The sequence below is a fragment of the Maniola jurtina genome, chromosome 14 (genome assembly GCF_905333055.1).
Source record: "Maniola jurtina chromosome 14, ilManJurt1.1, whole genome shotgun sequence".
NCBI lineage: Eukaryota > Metazoa > Arthropoda > Insecta > Lepidoptera > Nymphalidae > Maniola > Maniola jurtina.
This window is the reverse complement of record NC_060042.1, coordinates 644,877-667,499: the sequence shown is the minus strand read 5'-3', so window position 1 is coordinate 667,499 and position 22,623 is coordinate 644,877. Positions and strand designations below refer to the sequence as shown.

At 38.2% G+C, this 22,623-nt stretch overlaps 2 protein-coding genes across 2 annotated transcripts; one reads left to right on the top strand and one right to left on the bottom strand.

The window, feature by feature from the left end:
• Nucleotides 1-739: 739 nt before the first annotated feature.
• On the bottom strand, nucleotides 740-4,000 carry LOC123871679 (vacuolar protein sorting-associated protein 41 homolog). Its single transcript, XM_045915589.1, has 2 exons — nucleotides 3,389-4,000; nucleotides 740-3,120 (listed from the first exon to the last, which is right to left on the bottom strand). Exons 1-2 carry the CDS (start codon nucleotides 3,828-3,830, stop codon nucleotides 1,037-1,039), a joined length of 2,526 nt encoding a protein of 841 aa, XP_045771545.1. The 5' UTR covers nucleotides 3,831-4,000; the 3' UTR covers nucleotides 740-1,036.
• Nucleotides 4,001-4,271: 271 nt separating this feature from the next.
• On the top strand, nucleotides 4,272-22,460 carry LOC123871539 (DNA polymerase I-like). The gene is made up of 14 exons (XM_045915393.1): nucleotides 4,272-4,492; nucleotides 4,588-4,666; nucleotides 5,240-6,451; nucleotides 6,882-6,998; nucleotides 7,385-7,508; nucleotides 8,293-8,527; nucleotides 8,973-9,214; nucleotides 9,663-9,793; nucleotides 10,236-10,345; nucleotides 19,066-19,237; nucleotides 20,049-20,203; nucleotides 20,952-21,125; nucleotides 21,502-21,651; nucleotides 22,290-22,460. Exons 1-14 carry the CDS (start codon nucleotides 4,375-4,377, stop codon nucleotides 22,415-22,417), a joined length of 3,147 nt encoding a protein of 1,048 aa, XP_045771349.1. The 5' UTR covers nucleotides 4,272-4,374; the 3' UTR covers nucleotides 22,418-22,460.
• The last annotated feature ends 163 nt before the right edge of the window (nucleotides 22,461-22,623 follow it).

The following is a 22,623-nucleotide window of genomic DNA, read 5'->3' as shown; positions in this document are numbered from 1 at the left end:
GTTTCGTTTCGCGAAATTCAAATGACATTTGGATTTTGAGTCTTATGCTTATTGGTCTTGGGCGCAAAAAAAAGATTTGCTCTGGGTAACTACATATTATTATTATCACACATAATATTAGTAAACTTGTATACATAGGTATTTTTGGTGAATTATTTGCAATTATTCTTTTTCTACTAGACCCCATAGATAGTTACATTATAACGTTTATAATATACGAGTAAAAAACGCCGTAAAAAACAAAAAACACAAACTATATCATTGTCCCATCACTAGTGAGCGCCACAGACTATGACATGCCTTTCATGCAGGGTGCTTCTCAAAGTTCTCTATGGTATGGGTCTACCTCAAGTCCTTTTGTTTCTGGTCGGTGCTCAAGTCTACCCTCTTGAAACTTTCCTGGCTGTACCTCTATTTATCATAGTCCACCGACCAGAAACAAAAGTCGTAGTCTAAGCCCAAATTCGCACGCGTTGCGCTGAAAATAAAAAGTGCGCCTTAAAAAAGCGTTGACGTGTGAACAGATACTTGGGAATGCATTTGTTCTATTTGAACGCTTTTTTAACGGACCTTAAAAAAGCTCTCGTGCGAATGAGGCCTAGCATTCATACAGGTCGAATATTTATGCAGGTTCGTAGGCAAGTAGTTCAATCTGATAAGTTACTAGGATCTTTCAGGGCAGCGAGCACCAAATAACAATGCACTTATTTATTATCTATTAAAAAGTAAACGAAAAATATATTATTGGGATATTCAAATTTATTATAGAATTTATATTAAGTAGTCTATTATTAAAATGTTAGGTATTCAGAAAATAACATTTTGTAGCAAAATTGGAATATGCATCACAAATTAATTACATATGAGGAAAATGATTTATGCCAATACAAAAGCACTGTAACAACACAATTGATAACATAAACGTAAAAAACTAAATTAGTTCATTAACTTGGGCCTTATCAGGTACACTAATAGAATTAATATTTAATTTAATATACACAGTCCTATCTACAAATAATTTTGAGCAGTTTGTCGGTCACATTTTAACAGCACTGCATACACTACAGTGGTCTTGATTAACCCCGTCTGCCAAACATTCTATGTGGAAGGAATGTCGACATTTGTACACTATTAAATCTGATGCCTCTGACAGATCTCTTATTATAATACGTCCTTGGCACACACTGCAAAGAAACTCATCGGTAACTGATATTCCTCTTTGCTGATTCACAATGAGTTTTTCTTGCAAATCAAAATAGTTCCTTAATGTAATTACTTTAAATGCCTCATGCACAGACATTTGTAAATGGTAATCACACATCATTTTAGCCAGGGACTCTTTCAGATCTTTAATTTCACAACCAGACTGAATGTTTTGTATCAACATCCTAGGGTCTACATAATTGCCAATTCTTTTAAGCAGTAACGTTACACATTCAGGTTTGTCTATTGTATGTTTAATGAGATCCGTCCAGAGCTCTCTGTCATTGTGTTCTTGACAAAAAGAAATTGCCTGGTTTATGTCCTGCAACTTTTCTATTATTATTTGTAAAGCCTCTCTTGTATTGCCTATTCGACTGAGAAGAAATACCATTTCTGGATAGAACTCATTGCTTTGACAGACATCCAAAGCTTCTTGTATCGGATAGTTGTCGCTACATTTCAGAAATAGCAACAATTTCTTTCTGTCGTATTTTGCATACAGCCGAACAAGTTTCCCATGATATCGTCCATTCGACTCAACCTTACTGTATGCATCTAAATATTTAAACAGATATTCATCATTATTTTCGAGTTGCTTTTCCACCACTTCAACAGGAACTTTATCCCTGCCCTGGATGAGTATAGTGATAGCTCTATCACAGTCTAAAGTGATCAAATCAAGAATTTTGTCATATATCACATAGTACATGTTATAATCAGTTATCAGCTTGAATACATCTTTGTGCTGTAGTTTTAAATATGTTGTCAGTGCTTTATCATATTTTTTCTGGTAACAATAAAGTAAAGCTAAGGCTTCCAAGTAGATGTTTTCAACTTTTGTATTCATTAAATGTTCTAATACTTTATCTACAATGACTGGGGTTCTATACAGCGCAGGACTCCACTCCTGAACAAGTTTTAAAAACCCTTTTGGGTCCACTTTTAAGTATTCACAAAAGATAAGTTCATAAATCTGTGGACTCAAACATTGCTCGGGGTTTCTAGGAACGTAAGCACTGATAGCTCTCAGTTGCTTCACATCAACAAACTTTAGAATCTGATTTTCCCACATAACTTTATCATTTTTACATATTCTTGCACACAAAATGGCAGCTTCTTCATAAAGGTGTTCTGACATTAAGTGATCTAAGTACTGAACTCCTACAGTTACAATTGAATGCTCAGATGTTTTCCCTCCAACTTCTTCCAATACTGATATAGCTTTTTCAAATCTTCCTTCTTTAGTCAACCAGTTCACTCGGTCATCAATATCATAGGGGCTCGCTATTACAATGTCCTTTGGAGACACTATGAAAAATCTATTTTCTTCTATGAGCATGTCCAAATAGTAGTCATTACATGAATACTCTTCGTAACCTCTTATATTGAGGCTGTCGGTTGAAACTTCACAAAATTCACAGTCTTTATAGTCAGCTAGTAAAAGAACTGGTCTTTGGGCTTTCCCAGTTTCAGGATCACATTCTTTTGGAACACCGAGTAATACCAATTGGTCGTCCAATGGGCCTAGGCCACTGATGTAGTAATCTGTTTGGAATGTGTGGACTGGATCAACTAGATATTCTGTTACGTCACGAGTCTGTAGTTCAATTTGGCTTCTCTTGCGTATAACACATATTCGGATGGTGTCAACCCAGCCAATCATGAGGGTCTTAGGAGCTGACCAGAGAAGATTACAGCGGAAGTCTTCTATGGAGCGGTTGGGACTTTTTTCCCACTGAATAAGTCCTAGGGAGCATCTCGCCACAAGGTCATATACTCGCACACCTACCTCACTAGCCCAGGCTACGAAGCGTTCATGCCATGAGATTGCCTGTACGTAGCCTTCACATTCACAAAGTACTGTACTCCTTAAGCGGTTTAAGAACGTTTTCTCGTAAAGCATCAATTTGTTGTCCCCTGAAATTGAGAGAATTAAAACTTATGTAAATATTTTTAATCTACATCATAAAACAAGTACGAAAAAACTTAAAAATATATATACAGAATTTATATATTATGTTGTGTAGATCTATGAGTCCACCAAAACTTAAAAATTTATTTCATGTGCATAAGCACAAATCAGGATAATTTTTTTAAAGATCAATTAGTCAAACATTAACATCCATCATTAAATAAAGATCTATCAAAACCACAATGACCTGTTAACCAGCTGCTTGAGTTTTACCTGTAAGGAATCTTCTGCCAGATCCAGACTTGAAGTAATAAGGGTCTAACGCCACAGACTTCACAACTCTACCTAGAGTCAAGTTATGTGTATTTTCATCAGTGTATAGCCCATATACCAGCACTTTCCCATCATCAGAGCAGCTTGCGATGTAGTCTCCATTGAGATCTACTGAGATTTTGTTCACGGCGATCGCGTGAGCTTGCAAATCTTTCTGGTTATTGTCTTGAGATATTGGCACCGTGTTTCCTTCATGATCGAGCAAATGTATCACACCCCATTGGGTCCCGAGGCAAATAAACTTTGTATGCACACAAATACAGCTTACTGCGTCTTTAAGTAGTATGTTTTGCACATCATTACCCATTCGATCATATTTCAATTTGGGTTCTTCATTTGGCGATAGAGTGTCGGAGTTCTCTACGTTCACGGCCATTGCCATTGTTACTTCGAAACATGTGAATCATTAACACAATGTGTGCTCTAGTTAAATAAAATGTTAATTTTCCTGTTATCGATATTACACTATTTGTATTTAATAAGTACAATAGGAATTTTTATAGGACTAGCTCGCTTCGCAAGATTTTGTAATTTTCTGTTTTTGACAGATGAATTTCTGACAGATCATTAAATGACACTTGACACTTGAAAGTTCTACAGATTTATATTTATAAAAATATTTTTTGCAGTGTAAAATTATTATTATTATTCATTATTAGAGAATCAAATTAATTTAAAATAACTACTATTATTTTTGTAAAGAAATAGGTCCATAATTTGTATGGATTTTTCAGGCTGTATGATATTCGATCTTTGCTTATTTTTTAATAGAGAAATTAATGTAAACCATAAATATATCCGCTTCCCCATTTAGCGAGGGAATTTCATTTTGAAATCACAAATTCGTTACAGTAAAAATAAAGCGGCGTTAAACTTAAAAACTTATCTCGTATCTCGTTAAAAAAATTGATTACACGATCTAAAAGATGGACAAAAGGAAAAATGGGTATTATCCTTGTGATCAACAAATTATTCTCAAATATGAACGATATTTATCTCCATATGGACGAAAAGTGATGTCAGCTTTATTGCATTTAAAAAAAGGTAATTTGTAACAATTATTATTTTGCAACTGTTATGCCTAGTCATAAAAGAGATTTTAGACATATTATTATTATCAATTTTTTTTTTGTTTCTAGAAAGAAAAACCAGTAATAATTTAAGGCCAATTGTAAATCCACCTGCGCATTCTCGCTATCAAAATAAAAGAGTTTTGAGGTAGGTACCAAACATTGATTATAATAATTGTGTCCAGACTTTACTTGCTCAACGGTTTAAGGGTGGGGTAGGAAATCCGGAAGATCATAGGACAAAATATCACCTGTTGGAAAATTGTGTTAGGGCCGATTCACACCGGAAGAGCAACGGTCGGCAACAGTGCGGCGAGTACGTTCAGTGTAAAATAATTTTAAAATCTATCTGATCAGAGACCAGTATCGCTTGAAAAGCTCGAAAAGGTCACACGGCCGCCGCCACTCGCGGTGCTGCGAAGCAGCTCGCGGTCAGGCGCGTCTTGTCAATGGTATTGGTAGGTAGTGCTCTTGGCGCGGCTCGGCCGGCCTCGTCTCGTCACTGCCGGCCCGTGCCGGCTTCTCCTGTTCCGGTGTGAATAGCCCCTTAAAGGTAGGTGTAGGTACCACATCAATCATACGCCATCTATTCCTAAACAAGATTTAGGCACCTACGGGTAATATTCTTAAAATCATTTAACTATCTATTCTTTTATAAAATGGTTTTTTTAAATTGAATATTTAACTATTATGTTATAATAAACACTGAAAATATTTTCAGTTTTAATTATTCAGAAACTTCAAGAACTTTACCAATATTTAACGATTTGGTTACCGATAACAGTGATAATACCTCGATTCCAGAATTGAATTTACAAAACCTAAATAATAATACTGTATCACTAGTATCTTCACCTAAAGATTTATTAAAACCAGTTCTGGATAATGACATTGGTGTAACAAAAGAAAATGTACGCCACACAAATGTTACTAACTGTGATTCGTCTACAATATTGCAATATTCAAATCATACAGAAAATTCTCGTAATGTAGTAAATGAAACATCCGATGATATAACCTGGGACAATATGTTCGACACCGATATTTTACAATATTTCGAAGATACAGATAAGGATAAAAATAAAAGAGATGCTCCATCTCATAAAGTATTAGCTTTGGAAACTGTTGACAATAACGAATATTCATCTAAACATGAATTCGCAGTTAAAGGCAACGAGAATGTTACTGAAAAAGGAAAACTTAAAGTAGAAAATGCTAAGGTAAACGTTAAAAAGGCAAAAATAGCCGCACCTAAGATCGGTAATGAAAAAATTAGTTTCCGTAAAGAAAAATACACAACAACTGTTAAAAATTGGTTAAATGACATGGATCCTACAAACATTGTGACTGACGAATACATTTTTAGTCACAACAACCAAGAAAATATAACCAATACCTTAGATAAAGAGACTTTACCAGTCAAAGAACAGGCCAGTAACAATCCAAAAATGGAGGAAACTATTAGCAAAGGAAAAAAGAATAAAAGGTCTATACAAGCACAACTGGCTAACAAGGACGGAGTTATGAAATATAAGAGACCTAAGTATGTTGTTAAAAATCAAATAAATACTGAAAATGACCAAACTACATCTGCAGATAGCAACAATAATAATGTTGATCAAAAAACCGAATCGATAAAAGACTTTAATTTAAAAGTCAATACGAAACCTATAAAAGAACCAAATGTAAAAGAATTGAAAGACAAAAAAGCTAAGTCTAAAGGGACAACCGAAACTATTAAGGAAACTAATGCTAAAGTAGTTAAAGAGAAAAAAGTTAAAGCTAAATTTGTTGTGCCAATAAAATCACAGATACCAGTGCAAGATGTAACGTATAAAGTAGTAATTATAAACAATTTAATTGATATTTCCACAATTATATGTGATCTAGAAAAGTTTGAACAAGAGGAAGGTATAATGACTATGGTTTATAGGTAAGAAGCTATTTTTAACCTACTTCAAAAGAAAAGAGAAGAAAAGAGGTTCTCAATTCGTCGGAATCTTTTTTTTTTTATTTTTTATGTTCCCCGATTACTCAAAGACGCCTGGACCGATTTGGATTTTTTTTTTTGGTTGAAAGGGTTATACTTTGCAGTTTGCAGGTGGTCCCATATAAATTTGGCACCCTAATGACCATATTCGTATGGCACGGTGATACACAGATGCGTTAGGTGTGTGTGGAGTGTTTATAGAGCTATGGGTGTTTGATGCAATAGTTTCGCGGAATTGCTACTCGAATTCTGAGGGCGACCGTAATATTATCAAATGCTTCCAGGGACCTTTTGCAACTTTGTTTACTTAACGTTATTTTCTTCATTCCGCCTAAAATTTTGCCAGTGCCAAAAGTAGTCAATTTTTCAACAGCAATGGGTTCAGCCAACTAAACGACCAGCACACCGAAGATACTTGTTCTCCTGAAGGAATCATGTTCCACTTCCAAGATACCTTCTATTACACAGAAGGTCAAGTTGATGGTATCACGTAAGTTGATTTCTATACTCAGTACACGGAGAGAAATTAGCATAAAGCTCTCTCTGTTACGTAATTCCATACAAATGACATAAACTCAATGAGGGTTAACCATTTTGAGTCACCAATCACAAACATGTTTTCAAAGAACATTCGAAATTCGATTCGGAAATGTTTCAAAAAATATTCGGAATTCAATTCGAAAACAGTTTCGTTTGATTGGTTGAGGACTCAAAATGGTTAACGCCCACTGAGTTTTTGTCTTTGTCATGTGTATGGGATCACGTAACAGAGAGAGCCCTATACTAACTTCTCTCCGTGGGTAGAGTATAGCAAGAATAAAGATGTTCATAAGTTTTCATATATTTGTGATGGAATACATATTACAAATCTTTCAGGAATGTATTGTGTCGAATCTTGTCAAGTAACGCAATTGTTAGTTTTGATGCTAAGAGCGTATTGGTATATTTGATGTACCAATATGACATCAATCCAAATAGCTTCAACATAATCGATGCGAAGGTAAAAATTGGCTTTCCAATATCTATTGATTTTTACATGGTAATTTTTTTATTATCCATTGTTTTATTGCATAAATAATAATATTATCTACAAGGAACCAAAAGCTTAATTTGCTATAATCCGCCAGACCAACGAAATCTGTATGGTACGCAGCACCACACAAATTCCAACACCACTCGACGCGCGTTTCGCCCCGACACCGGAGCATCCTCAGGAGATGTAGACCTTTCTACAATGTCTAATTGCAAATCTTTGCAATTAGACATTGTAAGGCGAAACGCGCGTCGAGTGGTGTTGGAATTTGTGTGGTGCTGCGTACCATGTACAGATTTCGTTGGTTTGGCGGATTATAGCAAATTAAGCTTTTGGTTCCTTGTATATCATGGGCTTCCGCAAAATAACGCCTGCTTCTATAACATCTGATTTTGCCACAAAAACATCTAATAAACCGTTTTCAATCTACAAGATCACCCCCTTAAATCAAGAATCATTATCAGGTACTTATGTGTGATGTATTGCCATGATGCCTGGTGGTCAATTCGCCACAATCATCCGCCTCCGGGTGGTCATGGTGGGCGAAAAACATTGTGAGGAAACCTGCAAACCTGAACGTTCTTCATAATGTTCTCAAATGTATGTGCAATCTGCCAATCCGCCTTGGCCAACGTGGCTTACTGTATCCTGAACCCTTCTCATTCTAAGATGAGACCCAGTGCTCAGTAGTTGGCCAGCGATTGATTGATCATGTGTGATATATCTTGAAGTTTGCTATGTTATTCGGTAGATTGGCGCAAGCCTAATAAATCCTGACGAACCCCCAGAGAATTTCTCTGACATGCAAAAGCTACTTGGCTACACTGCGGAATATACCATCGCCACGGAGTGCACGTTACAGAAGGTGGCTTGGTACATGACACTTCTCAAGGAATGTTCTTCCAAGCTGAAGTGTCTATTGCTGGAGCAGGGGCTTTGGAAGGTCTTTGTTGATATTGAAATGAAGATCTTACCAATTATGTCAGGTCAGCAGATTTTCTAGGATTTTTGTCATAGCAGGTCATTGCTGAACTCATTAGAATAGCATAGAATGTCAGGAAGAATCATGATAATTTTGCAATCCCTTTCCCAAGTTGGTATATATCATTTCACTTGATTTTCAGCACCGTTTGGCAATTCGGCAATTTAAATCGTTTTCTAAATTGAGATAAATCTAGCAATTCTGACTTCTTTATTTTGTGTTTGCTCTTAAAAGAAAGGAAGAGACACCGTTAAATTTTTATCCAAAATAAAAATGTGCCTAACTACCATATTCCAATCCCTTTCCAAAAAATATTAAGTTCAGGACCATCTAGGATACCTGGTATTCTTACCGTCCATCCTACTAGAAGTTGCGCAATTTAGGTACTCACTGACTAGCTTTCTATTCTATTCCCCTGACTCGTTTTTTTGACCATTCCTTTTTGGTAGATATGGAACACCGAGGTATATCCGTGGATCTAACCAAACTGAAGTCAATGGAGGACATCTTGCTGACTCGCATAAAAGAGATTGAGAGCCGGTGTCACAAAGCAGCCGGCAAGGTGTTCCAGATAAACTCTACGGTGCAAGTTCGGGCCTTGATCTATGACGAGTTGCAGCTTGATACCACGTCCAATATCAAGATAAGGGAGACGATATGCAAGGGAGCTAAATCTACATCAGAGGCAATGGTAAATAACAAGACACCAAGCAAAAAGTATACAATATGCTCCAAATTATACTTCATCAATCCTTTAGACAAACATTTACTTCCCACCTACTCGTAGTCTCGTCAATTTTCTAAAATCCTACTAAAATTTTACCGACTGCGCCAAATCTATTTTAGCTAAAGGATTCCAATCTAACTGTACTCCTACTGACTGCTCCAAGTATATTTAGGCTCAAGGACTTCAATCAAACTGAAACTCAAAGCATTAATTCAAAATGGGTACCACAATACACTATTTGAATGTCATTTGTCCAATCTTACAAAAATCCACCAACTGCGCCAACTATTATAGCTTGAGGATTTAAATCCTTTTGTCTGCGCCACATAAAACATTTGCTTAGAAGTTTTATCGAACTTTATTCTTAATGCTTGGTGCGGTTGCTACACTTAGTCTTGTTTTTTGACATCAGTTGCGTTCCTTAATCACCGTACATCCGCTACCGAAGCTGATTCTGGAATACCGCCACCTGCACAAAGCTCACGCGACGTTCCTCGCGGGGATCGCGCAACACGTCCAAGATGGAGTCGTTAAGCTTACTTGGTAATCCATATTTCTACTGATACTAATGTTATGAATAGAAAAGTGTACTTGTCAAAGACCTTTTCATGGCCCATCCGCTTGACCAATTTTAACGAAAGGCTCAGAGTTCACTCGCATCCCGGAGGCGGATATACTTAAATATATATGCTACTTTTTATTTTATTCCGCAAAATCAAAGAGTTTCTGCAGAATTTTCCACCATTAAATTAGCTCTGTTATGTCTAAGTTCAATGCAAAAGATTTTTAAATTCTAATGACTGCCCTTTTAATAAGTGCTGCGGTCTTTTGACTGCGACAAAGATCCTGGATTCTATCCCTAGCAACTTTAATTTCAAAATTCTTTGGTTGGTCTGATGGAAAGGTCATTTTCAACTAGGAAAAATCTAGATAACCCTCGATCTGTCACTAGATAAAACGACTTAGGTAATAAATGTTTTGATAGGGACCAGACAGCGGCAGCTACGGGCCGCATAGCTTCCAACAACCCAAATCTGCAAGCCATCCCTAAAATGCAGTTCAACCTGGTCCTCTTCCCCAACGATGACGATAAAGGTGAGTCTAGTCATTATCATCAAAAGCTCCATAATTTTTAATGGGATCTGAACGTACTTCATTAAATTCATCTATTAATCGCTATATTTGAGCTAATTTTCCAACTTTTTATACTAATCCGTTGCAATTGTTGATTTGATGAGCAGAGCGTGGAACTGAGCTTGTGATGGATGCACGGGTTATTCGAAATAAACACTTTTATTGACCAGTCTCAAATTATATTAAATATTAATTAAAAAAGATACAGAGAGCGTCCGTCATGTTTGGAGGGCGAAACCAAAGAGAACAAGTAAGTATAGACAACATTCAATGATAATATTAACATGGATATAAAGCCGTATATAGACTTTCCAACACTTCCCCTTACGGCTTACATATTATGTCCAATACTATACAAATAATCATTGATACAAATAAATGTAAGTCCAAAAAAATGTATACAAAAACAATATTCTACTATGTAAAGGTAGTAGTTGTCACTTCTACATTAAGGAAAAAATGTATGTCAAATATGCATATAAAATAACATTCTACTATGTAGAGACAGTCATTTTCAAACTCATATTCTCAATGAAGCTACAATGTTTCTGTACACACAGAGGTTTAGTCAATACATCAGCTATCATCTTGTCTGTAGAAAGGTACTTTACTGAAATAGAGTCATTCTTAATTAAGTCTTTAACAAAATGATATCTGATATCAATATGTTTCGTTCTTTTATGACAAAATTCCTTACATTCTAAAAGCTTATGTGCGCTTTGATTGTCATTGAATACAGTGCAAGGAACTTCCTTATGTACTATTTCTGAAAGCAAGTTTTTTATAAAACAAACATCTTTACAAACATCACCTATAGCTAGGTATTCTGCTTCTGTACTCGAAAGTGCAATACAGCGTTGTTTACGTGATTCCCAGTTAATAGTATTATTACCCAGCTTAATGACGAAACCAGTAAACGATTTTCTGTCATTTTCGTCATTACCCCAGTCGGCATCGGTATATGCTCTTATATCCAAGTTAACACTTTTTACATAACATAAAGAGTAGTTAATTGTACCAGCTAAATACCTAAGAATACGCTTCGCCGCAATCCAGTGGGAGCTATCAAAGCTGTTGTTAAACTGGCTTAACTGACTACATGCAAAAGTGATATCAGGTCTAGTACATACAGATAAATACATAAGACTACCTATCAGCTGCCTGTAGTTATAGGTCTCATCAAGTATACAAGCACTTTCATCTTTAGGTAGAGTCAACTTTGAGTTTAAAGCCATAGGTGTTGCAATAGGTTTACAATCTTGCATATTAAATCGCCTTAACAGTTTCTTAATATACTCAGTTTGATCTAAACACAAAGTTCCCTTTGACCTATCTCTAGTGACTCTCATGCCTAAGCAATTTTTCAACGGACCTAAGTTCTTGACATTAAACTCTTTCTCTAAAACATTCAGCAATTCAATCTTAACTGAGCTGTTCTTAGAATAAAAAACATAGAAATCATCTACATATAAAGCTATGATAACAAAGTCATTGTGAGATCTTTTTGTGTAAATACATGGTTCACATAGAGATTGTTTGAAACCGTTATCTACAAGTACACTGTTTACTTTTACATTCCACATCTTGCTAGCTTGTTTTAAACCATATATGCTCTTTTGTAAAAGACAGACACGATTATCGTTCTTACTACGAAAACCCTCAGGTTGTTCCATGTATATAACCTCATTTAAGTTACCATTCAAAAATGCAGTTTCTACATCAAGATGATCTATTTCTAAGTCCATTTCATTAGCCAATGAAAACAAAATTCTCATAGATGAATGGCGAACTACAGGAGAAAAAGTTTCGTTATAATCTATTCCCTGCTTTTGAGTAAAACCTCTGGCTACAAGCCGCGCCTTAAATCTATCAAACTTTCCATCAGCATCATGCTTTAGTTTATACACCCACTTACACTTGACAACATTCGCGTTAGTAGGTCTACTCACCAACTTCCATACCTGATTTGACACCAGGGAGTCATGCTCAGTGTGCATCGCATCAATCCAATTGTTACAATGTGGTGAAGCGATAGCATCCGCATAAGACTGTGGTTCCTCTAATAAGGTATGCTGAGTTAGCATTGAATAGTCTTCATACCTTCGTGGTGGACGTCTTTCACGAATAGGACGACCGGACAAACCAATTGTAGCTTCACTACTCGGCTGCACAGCTTCCCCTCCACATGACACCTGGCTAGATGATGTCAGACGCTCATCACGTCCATCATCAGCAGACTCGCCACTTGAGATGGGCTCGCTCTCACTTAATGTCTGGTGGTCATCGTCATGGACTCCATCTGAAACATTTGTTAAATTATTGTTAGTTTCATTGTTAATTTCCACAATAGTATCATGACGTTCAATTGCCTCAACATTATTATTCATTAAATTATTGTCATTTAAAATAGAATAATAATAATTATCATCAGAAATTTTCGGTCCATTATCATAATAAAACTTATTCTCTATAAAAGCTACACTACGGGATAATATCACAGTATTAGGACTAGATGGCTCGCATAAACGATAGCCTTTTGTACTCTCACTATAACCAACGAAAATAGCTAATTTTGCCTTAGCATCTAATTTCTGGCGTTTCTGTGATGGATTTAGACAGTATGCAACACAGCCAAACACCCGAAGGTGACTGAGATCTACCTTAGATCCACTCCAAACCTCCTCAGGTAAACGTCCCTCTAAAGCTACTGTGGGAGCCCTATTTTTTAAGTAAATAGCAGTCATAACTGCCTCTCCTCAATAACGCTTGCAGAGACCTGACTCGCTAAGCATACATCTAACTCTGTCTAGCAGCACACGATTAAGGCGCTCGCTGACCCCGTTTTGTTGCGGACAGTAAGGGACAGTACTCTGATGTACAATACCTTCCCTTTTCAGATAATCAGAGAAGTTTTTATTAAAATATTCACCACCTCTATCGGACCTTAGAACTTTAATTGACAACCCTAACTGTTTCTCAGAATGTGCTTTAAAAGTGATAAAATGTGACATTACCTCAGATTTGTGCTTCATGAGATATCCAAAAGTCTTCCTAGTGTAGTCATCTGTAAAGGTCACTAGGTATCTCGCTCCACCCCAGCTCAGTTCCTGCATCGGGCCGCAGACGTCACTATGTATGAGTTCCAGTGGTCGATTAGCACGCGTCGCCTGTCCCTGCGGATAAGATGCGGCCGACATCTTCCCCTCAAGACATGCCACACAGTTGTTTAAGTCTTCATCCTGAAACATCACACCACATGCACCATCCCGTAAACATTTCATACCTCGGAGACTAAGGTGTCCTAGACGTCTGTGCCACAACTCCGCTGGAGAACCTGCTGCGACTATGGCCCTCGGTGATTCCTGGCTACCTTCCAGGAACAAGGAGTGATCCATGGGCGAGAAATTGTTAGTTTTCACATTAACACAAACGTTTAGTTTATATAAACCATTACAACGTACAGCACATGCAATTAGGTTGCCAACACCAGTGGTTTTGCTCTTATGGTTATAAATTAGACAGCCTCTCCTATCAAATATAACTTCATGGCCACTCTCAACTAATTTTGATACGGAAATTAGATTACAAGAAAGTTGGGGAACATACATTACATTGGACAATGATAACGGACTCACCTGCTGTTTAACTTCTAAATCAATATGCCCTCGACCTTCACAAGTAATTTCAGTATTATTGGCTACTTTGACGCTAAGTTTACATGGTATAAATTTTTTAAAATAACATTGGTTATTAACCATATGATTACTAGCACCACTGTCCAAATAAAAGTCCTGTGATGGTAACTGAGCTATGAATGCAGACACTAGGTTATTAGTCGCGGCACTAGCAGCTTTCGGATTCTTCTTCATACGCTTAAGCTTAAAGCACCTGGATTTTCTGTGACCAATATTGTGACAGAAATCACAAGAGACAGTTCCATTCTTGTTGCTTATATAAGCAGCGGTATTAACAGAAGTTTTTCTTGAGTATTCTTGAAGTAGTCGAGCCTTGACGAGTTCACTGGAAATCTGATTTGTGACAGTAACTGTTGATAAACTTGAAACAAGTGTATCATAGTCAGACGGAAGTCCGCTGAGAAGTATCTCCGCCACCTCAGCATCCTCAATAGTCCTTCCAATGTCTTGGAGCTGCTGAACTAATGTGGTGACATTTTGTATATATAAACTCATCGAACTAAAATCAGCAAACTCAATCCGATGCAACTTCCTCAGCAATAGGACACGTCTATATAGGCCTCGATCCTCAAACACTTCAGAAAGTTTTTTCCAAGCTGCAGCAGCCGAAGTCTCATTCCTTACATATTGATATAAGTCCTTTTTGATGGATAAACATATTCGTGCAAGAGCACGTGCTTGACGCACCGCGTCATCGTGCCGTCCCTCAACTGCGTCCCACAATCCTTCCAGTATGAGAACATTTTTAATACAAAATTTCCAAGTGTGAAAATTCGAAGAACCGTCGAGTTTTTCAAAGTTGTTCATGCGGGTTAAATCACCCGTACATGACTCCGACGAATCCATTGACCCGGCATACAATCTCAATGCTCAACACAAAATGTCTTCCGTTCGGTTCGGTTACACTTCTTTGTCTGGACTCTGGGACACATAACCTGTTGATTTGATGAGCAGAGCGTGGAACTGAGCTTGTGATGGATGCACGGGTTATTCGAAATAAACACTTTTATTGACCAGTCTCAAATTATATTAAATATTAATTAAAAAAGATACAGAGAGCGTCCGTCATGTTTGGAGGGCGATTTCTTAATATACTCAGTTTGATCTAAACACAAAGTTCCCTTTGACCTATCTCTAGTGACTCTCATGCCTAAGCAATTTTTCAACGGACCTAAGTTCTTGACATTAAACTCTTTCTCTAAAACATTCAGCAATTCAATCTTAACTGAGCTGTTCTTAGAATAAAAAACATAGAAATCATCTACATATAAAGCTATGATAACAAAGTCATTGTGAGATCTTTTTGTGTAAATACATGGTTCACATAGAGATTGTTTGAAACCGTTATCTACAAGTACACTGTTTACTTTTACATTCCACATCTTGCTAGCTTGTTTTAAACCATATATGCTCTTTTGTAAAAGACAGACACGATTATCGTTCTTACTACGAAAACCCTCAGGTTGTTCCATGTATATAACCTCATTTAAGTTACCATTCAAAAATGCAGTTTCTACATCAAGATGATCTATTTCTAAGTCCATTTCATTAGCCAATGAAAACAAAATTCTCATAGATGAATGGCGAACTACAGGAGAAAAAGTTTCGTTATAATCTATTCCCTGCTTTTGAGTAAAACCTCTGGCTACAAGCCGCGCCTTAAATCTATCAAACTTTCCATCAGCATCATGCTTTAGTTTATACACCCACTTACACTTGACAACATTCGCGTTAGTAGGTCTACTCACCAACTTCCATACCTGATTTGACACCAGGGAGTCATGCTCAGTGTGCATCGCATCAATCCAATTGTTACAATGTGGTGAAGCGATAGCATCCGCATAAGACTGTGGTTCCTCTAATAAGGTATGCTGAGTTAGCATTGAATAGTCTTCATACCTTCGTGGTGGACGTCTTTCACGAATAGGACGACCGGACAAACCAATTGTAGCTTCACTACTCGGCTGCACAGCTTCCCCTCCACATGACACCTGGCTAGATGATGTCAGACGCTCATCACGTCCATCATCAGCAGACTCGCCACTTGAGATGGGCTCGCTCTCACTTAATGTCTGGTGGTCATCGTCATGGACTCCATCTGAAACATTTGTTAAATTATTGTTAGTTTCATTGTTAATTTCCACAATAGTATCATGACGTTCAATTGCCTCAACATTATTATTCATTAAATTATTGTCATTTAAAATAGAATAATAATAATTATCATCAGAAATTTTCGGTCCATTATCATAATAAAACTTATTCTCTATAAAAGCTACACTACGGGATAATATCACAGTATTAGGACTAGATGGCTCGCATAAACGATAGCCTTTTGTACTCTCACTATAACCAACGAAAATAGCTAATTTTGCCTTAGCATCTAATTTCTGGCGTTTCTGTGATGGATTTAGACAGTATGCAACACAGCCAAACACCCGAAGGTGACTGAGATCTACCTTAGATCCACTCCAAACCTCCTCAGGTAAACGTCCCTCTAAAGCTACTGTGGGAGCCCTATTTTTTAAGTAAATAGCAGTCATAACTGCCTCTCCCCAATAACGCTTGCAGAGACCTGACTCGCTAAGCATACATCTAACTCTGTCTAGCAGCACACGATTAAGGCGCTCGCTGACCCCGTTTTGTTGCGGACAGTAAGGGACAGTACTCTGATGTACAATACCTTCCCTTTTCAGATAATCAGAGAAGTTTTTATTAAAATATTCACCACCTCTATCGGACCTTAGAACTTTAATTGACAACCCTAACTGTTTCTCAGAATGTGCTTTAAAAGTGATAAAATGTGACATTACCTCAGATTTGTGCTTCATGAGATATCCAAAAGTCTTCCTAGTGTAGTCATCTGTAAAGGTCACTAGGTATCTCGCTCCACCCCAGCTCGGTTCCTGCATCGGGCCGCAGACGTCACTATGTATGAGTTCCAGTGGTCGATTAGCACGCGTCGCCTGTCCCTGCGGATAAGATGCGGCCGACATCTTCCCCTCAAGACATGCCACACAGTTGTTTAAGTCTTCATCCTGAAACATCACACCACATGCACCATCCCGTAAACATTTCATACCTCGGAGACTAAGGTGTCCTAGACGTCTGTGCCACAACTCCGCTGGAGAACCTGCTGCGACTATGGCCCTCGGTGATTCCTGGCTACCTTCCAGGAACAAGGAGTGATCCATGGGCGAGAAATTGTTAGTTTTCACATTAACACAAACGTTTAGTTTATATAAACCATTACAACGTACAGCACATGCAATTAGGTTGCCAACACCAGTGGTTTTGCTCTTATGGTTATAAATTAGACAGCCTCTCCTATCAAATATAACTTCATGGCCACTCTCAACTAATTTTGATACGGAAATTAGATTACAAGAAAGTTGGGGAACATACATTACATTGGACAATGATAACGGACTCACCTGCTGTTTAACTTCTAAATCAATATGCCCTCGACCTTCACAAGTAATTTCAGTATTATTGGCTACTTTGACGCTAAGTTTACATGGTATAAATTTTTTAAAATAACATTGGTTATTAACCATATGATTACTAGCACCACTGTCCAAATAAAAGTCCTGTGATGGTAACTGAGCTATGAATGCAGACACTAGGTTATTAGTCGCGGCACTAGCAGCTTTCGGATTCTTCTTCATACGCTTAAGCTTAAAGCACCTGGATTTTCTGTGACCAATATTGTGACAGAAATCACAAGAGACAGTTCCATTCTTGTTGCTTATATAAGCAGCGGTATTAACAGAAGTTTTTCTTGAGTATTCTTGAAGTAGTCGAGCCTTGACGAGTTCACTGGAAATCTGATTTGTGACAGTAACTGTTGATAAACTTGAAACAAGTGTATCATAGTCAGACGGAAGTCCGCTGAGAAGTATCTCCGCCACCTCAGCATCCTCAATAGTCCTTCCAATGTCTTGGAGCTGCTGAACTAATGTGGTGACATTTTGTATATATAAACTCATCGAACTAAAATCAGCAAACTCAATCCGATGCAACTTCCTCAGCAATAGGACACGTCTATATAGGCCTCGATCCTCAAACACTTCAGAAAGTTTTTTCCAAGCTGCAGCAGCCGAAGTCTCATTCCTTACATATTGATATAAGTCCTTTTTGATGGATAAACATATTCGTGCAAGAGCACGTGCTTGACGCACCGCGTCATCGTGCCGTCCCTCAACTGCGTCCCACAATCCTTCCAGTATGAGAACATTTTTAATACAAAATTTCCAAGTGTGAAAATTCGAAGAACCGTCGAGTTTTTCAAAGTTGTTCATGCGGGTTAAATCACCCGTACATGACTCCGACGAATCCATTGACCCGGCATACAATCTCAATGCTCAACACAAAATGTCTTCCGTTCGGTTCGGTTACACTTCTTTGTCTGGACTCTGGGACACATAACCTGTTGATTTGATGAGCAGAGCGTGGAACTGAGCTTGTGATGGATGCACGGGTTATTCGAAATAAACACTTTTATTGACCAGTCTCAAATTATATTAAATATTAATTAAAAAAGATACAGAGAGCGTCCGTCATGTTTGGAGGGCGAAACCAAAGAGAACAAGTAAGTATAGACAACATTCAATGATAATATTAACATGGATATAAAGCCGTATATAGACTTTCCAACAGCAATACCCCATCTAACCACCATCGAAGTTTTAGCCAACCAATACCTTTACATCCATTTGGGTGCGTGAAAGAGTTTCTTGGGCGAGGTTCTTCACGTATGAGATAGATGAGTAATTATAGATACTGTAAATGAGGTGGGGTGCTAGTTCTAGGTAGGATTTTTCAATTGTTGGGTATTCTAACTATAGGCTAGGTATATACGAGTAGTTTCACTGAGATGGCTCGTGATTTGTAAGGGAGGGCGACGGTTGACGTAAAATTTCCCCCCGTTTCCCTATTCCACGAGCAGTCTTAGTCAAGCGGTACATCCATGGTTAATTTCATCAGATCCGCAGGCCCTGAACTTTCGTTCGGTATACGTGGCCAGGCCTGGATACACGCTGCTTGCAGCAGACTTCAAGCACATCGAGTGTAGAGTGTTCGCTCAAGCTGCGGCAGACACCGGCCTACTCTCTGCTTTGAAGAGTCCTGACCTGTTCCGAGTCTTGGCTGCCAAGTGGTAAGTTCTAATACTCTATAGTTCTATACTTGCATATTTTGAGTTCAGCTGTTAGACTCAAGTTCCATCTCAGTTTTAGAAAAATTAGATGACTGATACCATAGGTGCAGTAATTTAAGGATGCAAACTTTCTGTCTATTTAACTCAACATTTACCTGAAAATTGTTAACCTGAAACCTGCATCTCCCTGGGTGTAGGTATATCGCACCTTTGACCGCCAGGTTTGAGTTCGCTTGCTGCCAACGTGCCGAAATTTGAGATATGAATTTCCATTCCAGCAGGCATTTTGTACGCGATACCCAGGTAAACGCAGATTCCAATTCTGCTGATTCCCCAATTTTCGATTTCTAGGTACAAAAAAAATTGTTATGTATGTACGGGAGTGGTGTCTGTGTGCTCGAGGTAGCAATAGGGAAATTACCCACCGAGCGGTGTTGTGCTTGGTAAGCGCTAGCTGGGCCGACGTTTAGACGTTGTAAGTTGTAACGCCTATAATTTATATAGTGTAGATTGATAAACGCTCCGTCAATGCGATTGAGAGTTGCTTGTTCTACTTGAGCTTCCGATTAAGCTACTCGTGCTGCCATCTAGTGCGTACGTCGTGAGAAATCAGGCTTGGGTTCGTGCATCGAGTCATCATTGTTGATTGATTGAATTTAGAAGCGATTCTGCTTATGAATGTGGCAAGCGCTACATGTATAACAATTTTTTTTGTACTTACTTCTGATTTTATCAGAGCAAAAAAGACGTTCTGCTATCATTAAAATAGTTCATAGATATGAAATCAGAATGCTTGTAATCTGGTCCCCAGGCTAAACAAGCCGGAATCAGAAGTGTTCCCAGAAGACCGGGAGCGCACCAAGCGCATGGTGTACGCGAGTTTGTACGGCGCGGGGACTCGCAAGCTGATGGAGATTCTCAACCTCGGCTACGATCAAGTGCTCTCTATCATGAGCAGTTTCAACAGTTCAGTACACATTCTGCACCCTATAGTTCGCGACAGGACCCGCGCTATTCCGCAGCGGGTTAGCACGGGGGCTGTACGGGGTGTACGGGGTGTACGGGCCGTCCCCACCCCGATTGCCATTTCGAGCTGTCGCGTACTATAGATTATCATCGTCATCATTATCAACCCGTCACCAACCCACTACTGAGGGGTATGGCCACTATCCGCCACGCTGCCCAATGCAGATTAACACACTTTACACACCTTTGAGAACATTAGGTTGAACTGTCAGGCATGCAAGTTTCTGCATGGTATGATAGGTATTTAATTGTTTAAAACCATCGATGTATAGGTATGGATTAGCCTTTCCCATACAATTCCGTCCGCAAAAATACGCTTGAATCTTACGTCATCGTCATTGACAAAGTCAAGAGACTTTTGCAAATTCTATTGACTTTTTGAGCGCGTTTTTTATCTTCGAAGGGTCCATCCATATACATCGATGTTTAAAACGTACCTACATGTAGGTATAAAATCGAAAAGCTAGATGTGCGTACGTATTTTATATCCTTTGCAGAAATAATATTCTTAGTAGCATTTATTGAGTAGGTATGAATAGGAAATAGGAATATAGGAAACCTTTTAAGCAATCGCTTTTGTTATTTTAATAAAATCCTACGAAACCCCGTTTTCTTTGCTACCCATCTGAAAATCCTTTGCAATAAGAACCAGCTTCTGCCCTTTCATACTTCTCAACATCCTGATCAGGAACATTTCCATCGCTGAAGAGCTTCGGCAGGTCGGTGGTAGCGCAGTGCTCCAGACAGGAAGGTCGCCTCACCACCGCCAGTGGAAGGGCGAGGACCTTCAAAAACATCACCAGCTCTGACTTCCAAGCCAAGTCCCATGCTGAAAGGCAGGCTGTCAACTTTATAATACAAGGTGAGGGATTCTCTCACCTATAGATAATTATACTTATTGGTTCTACGTGTTTGAGGATCGTGATCTCCGTGGTAAAAGTCCACTACACAGGGATGGACCATGTGTTTGTGGGGCCCTGGGCTAGTACTTGGGGGGGGGGGGGGGGGGGGGTTCCCTTGGAGAATACAACCAAAACTGCGATAGGCGTGCACACTGCACACGGTTTAATTGATTTGAGGGTTGCTAACCTTATGATACGATTTTTTTAATTTTAAGATATTGTCAATTTTGTCTAACGGGGGCTGGGGGTCCTTTACAGTCACTGCACTCTGGGCTGCAGCCCAAAAAGCCCTTATAATGATCTGCCCATGTTGTTGATGATGGATGGTTTTACCAGGAACGGCAGCAGACTTGTGCAAAATGGCGATGGTGCTGTCAACTGATTGTCTGCGGCTAGCCTCGCCGCGAGTGGAAGCACACTTACTATTACAGATTCACGACGAGTTGGTGTGGGAAGTTCGGGAGCAACACCTGGATACTGCTGCTGGTTAATGTCTTCTTCCCTTTTTCTAATAACCCGGTGTTCCACACAACTAGTCAAATCAGTATCTTTTTAACAGACGTCAAAACACGCGCTTAGTATGCAAACTTCTATGAAATACTGGTATGTGACGTCACAATGATTTGACGTGCTTTTTTAGTTTAATCGATAATTTACACCGAAAACTAACAAAGGACGTGGATTTTACGTACCTATTTTTAATCCGAATCGTAAAAATATATTCCGAAGTAGTCATAGAACTACTTGTATTACGCACTAGCTCCGACTTCTTATCCGAGTAATCCGAGTTCTCTCCGCAGCCGTGAGAATATCTCGGATGTGTCATGTGCCTCGGTTTCAAATTGGGCATATGACGTCAAAGATGTCCACTGAATAGCTTAGATTTGGATCAGAGATCGGATTAGTGCATAAGCAATATTCGAGTTCGGTCAGAGTTTTTTATATCTGTATTTTCTCGAATTCGGAAATTTTCTTGAAGTGTAGGAAAGCATTTTTTTTTAATATAAATGTCTTTATTTATATACTACGTCCTGTTATATTCCATATTGTTACTACTTGTATAAAATTTTTAATTTTTTAAAATAATACCTTCTGAAATAATATACCGATGGATTTCTTTCCAGTCTGCATCAAAAACGCAATGGAAAATTGTGGCCAAGTATTCGGCATGGTCCAAACCCTGCCTATATCGATGTACCAAGGCTCCAACTGGGGAGAAATGAACGAATACCTTCCTAAACTTCTAGAATAATACCTTTTCCATAATAAAATCATATTTCTTACTAATATTATTATTATTATGCACTGCTTTAAATAATTGCAATAAGTCATTTTTAATTTTGTATCTCTTATGTCATAACTATATTAGGTAAGTATTTTAAATAAAAATATGAGTACATGCAAATACTTTTATTTCAATTTACATTTTAACATACCTATCTAACTAATTTTACATCA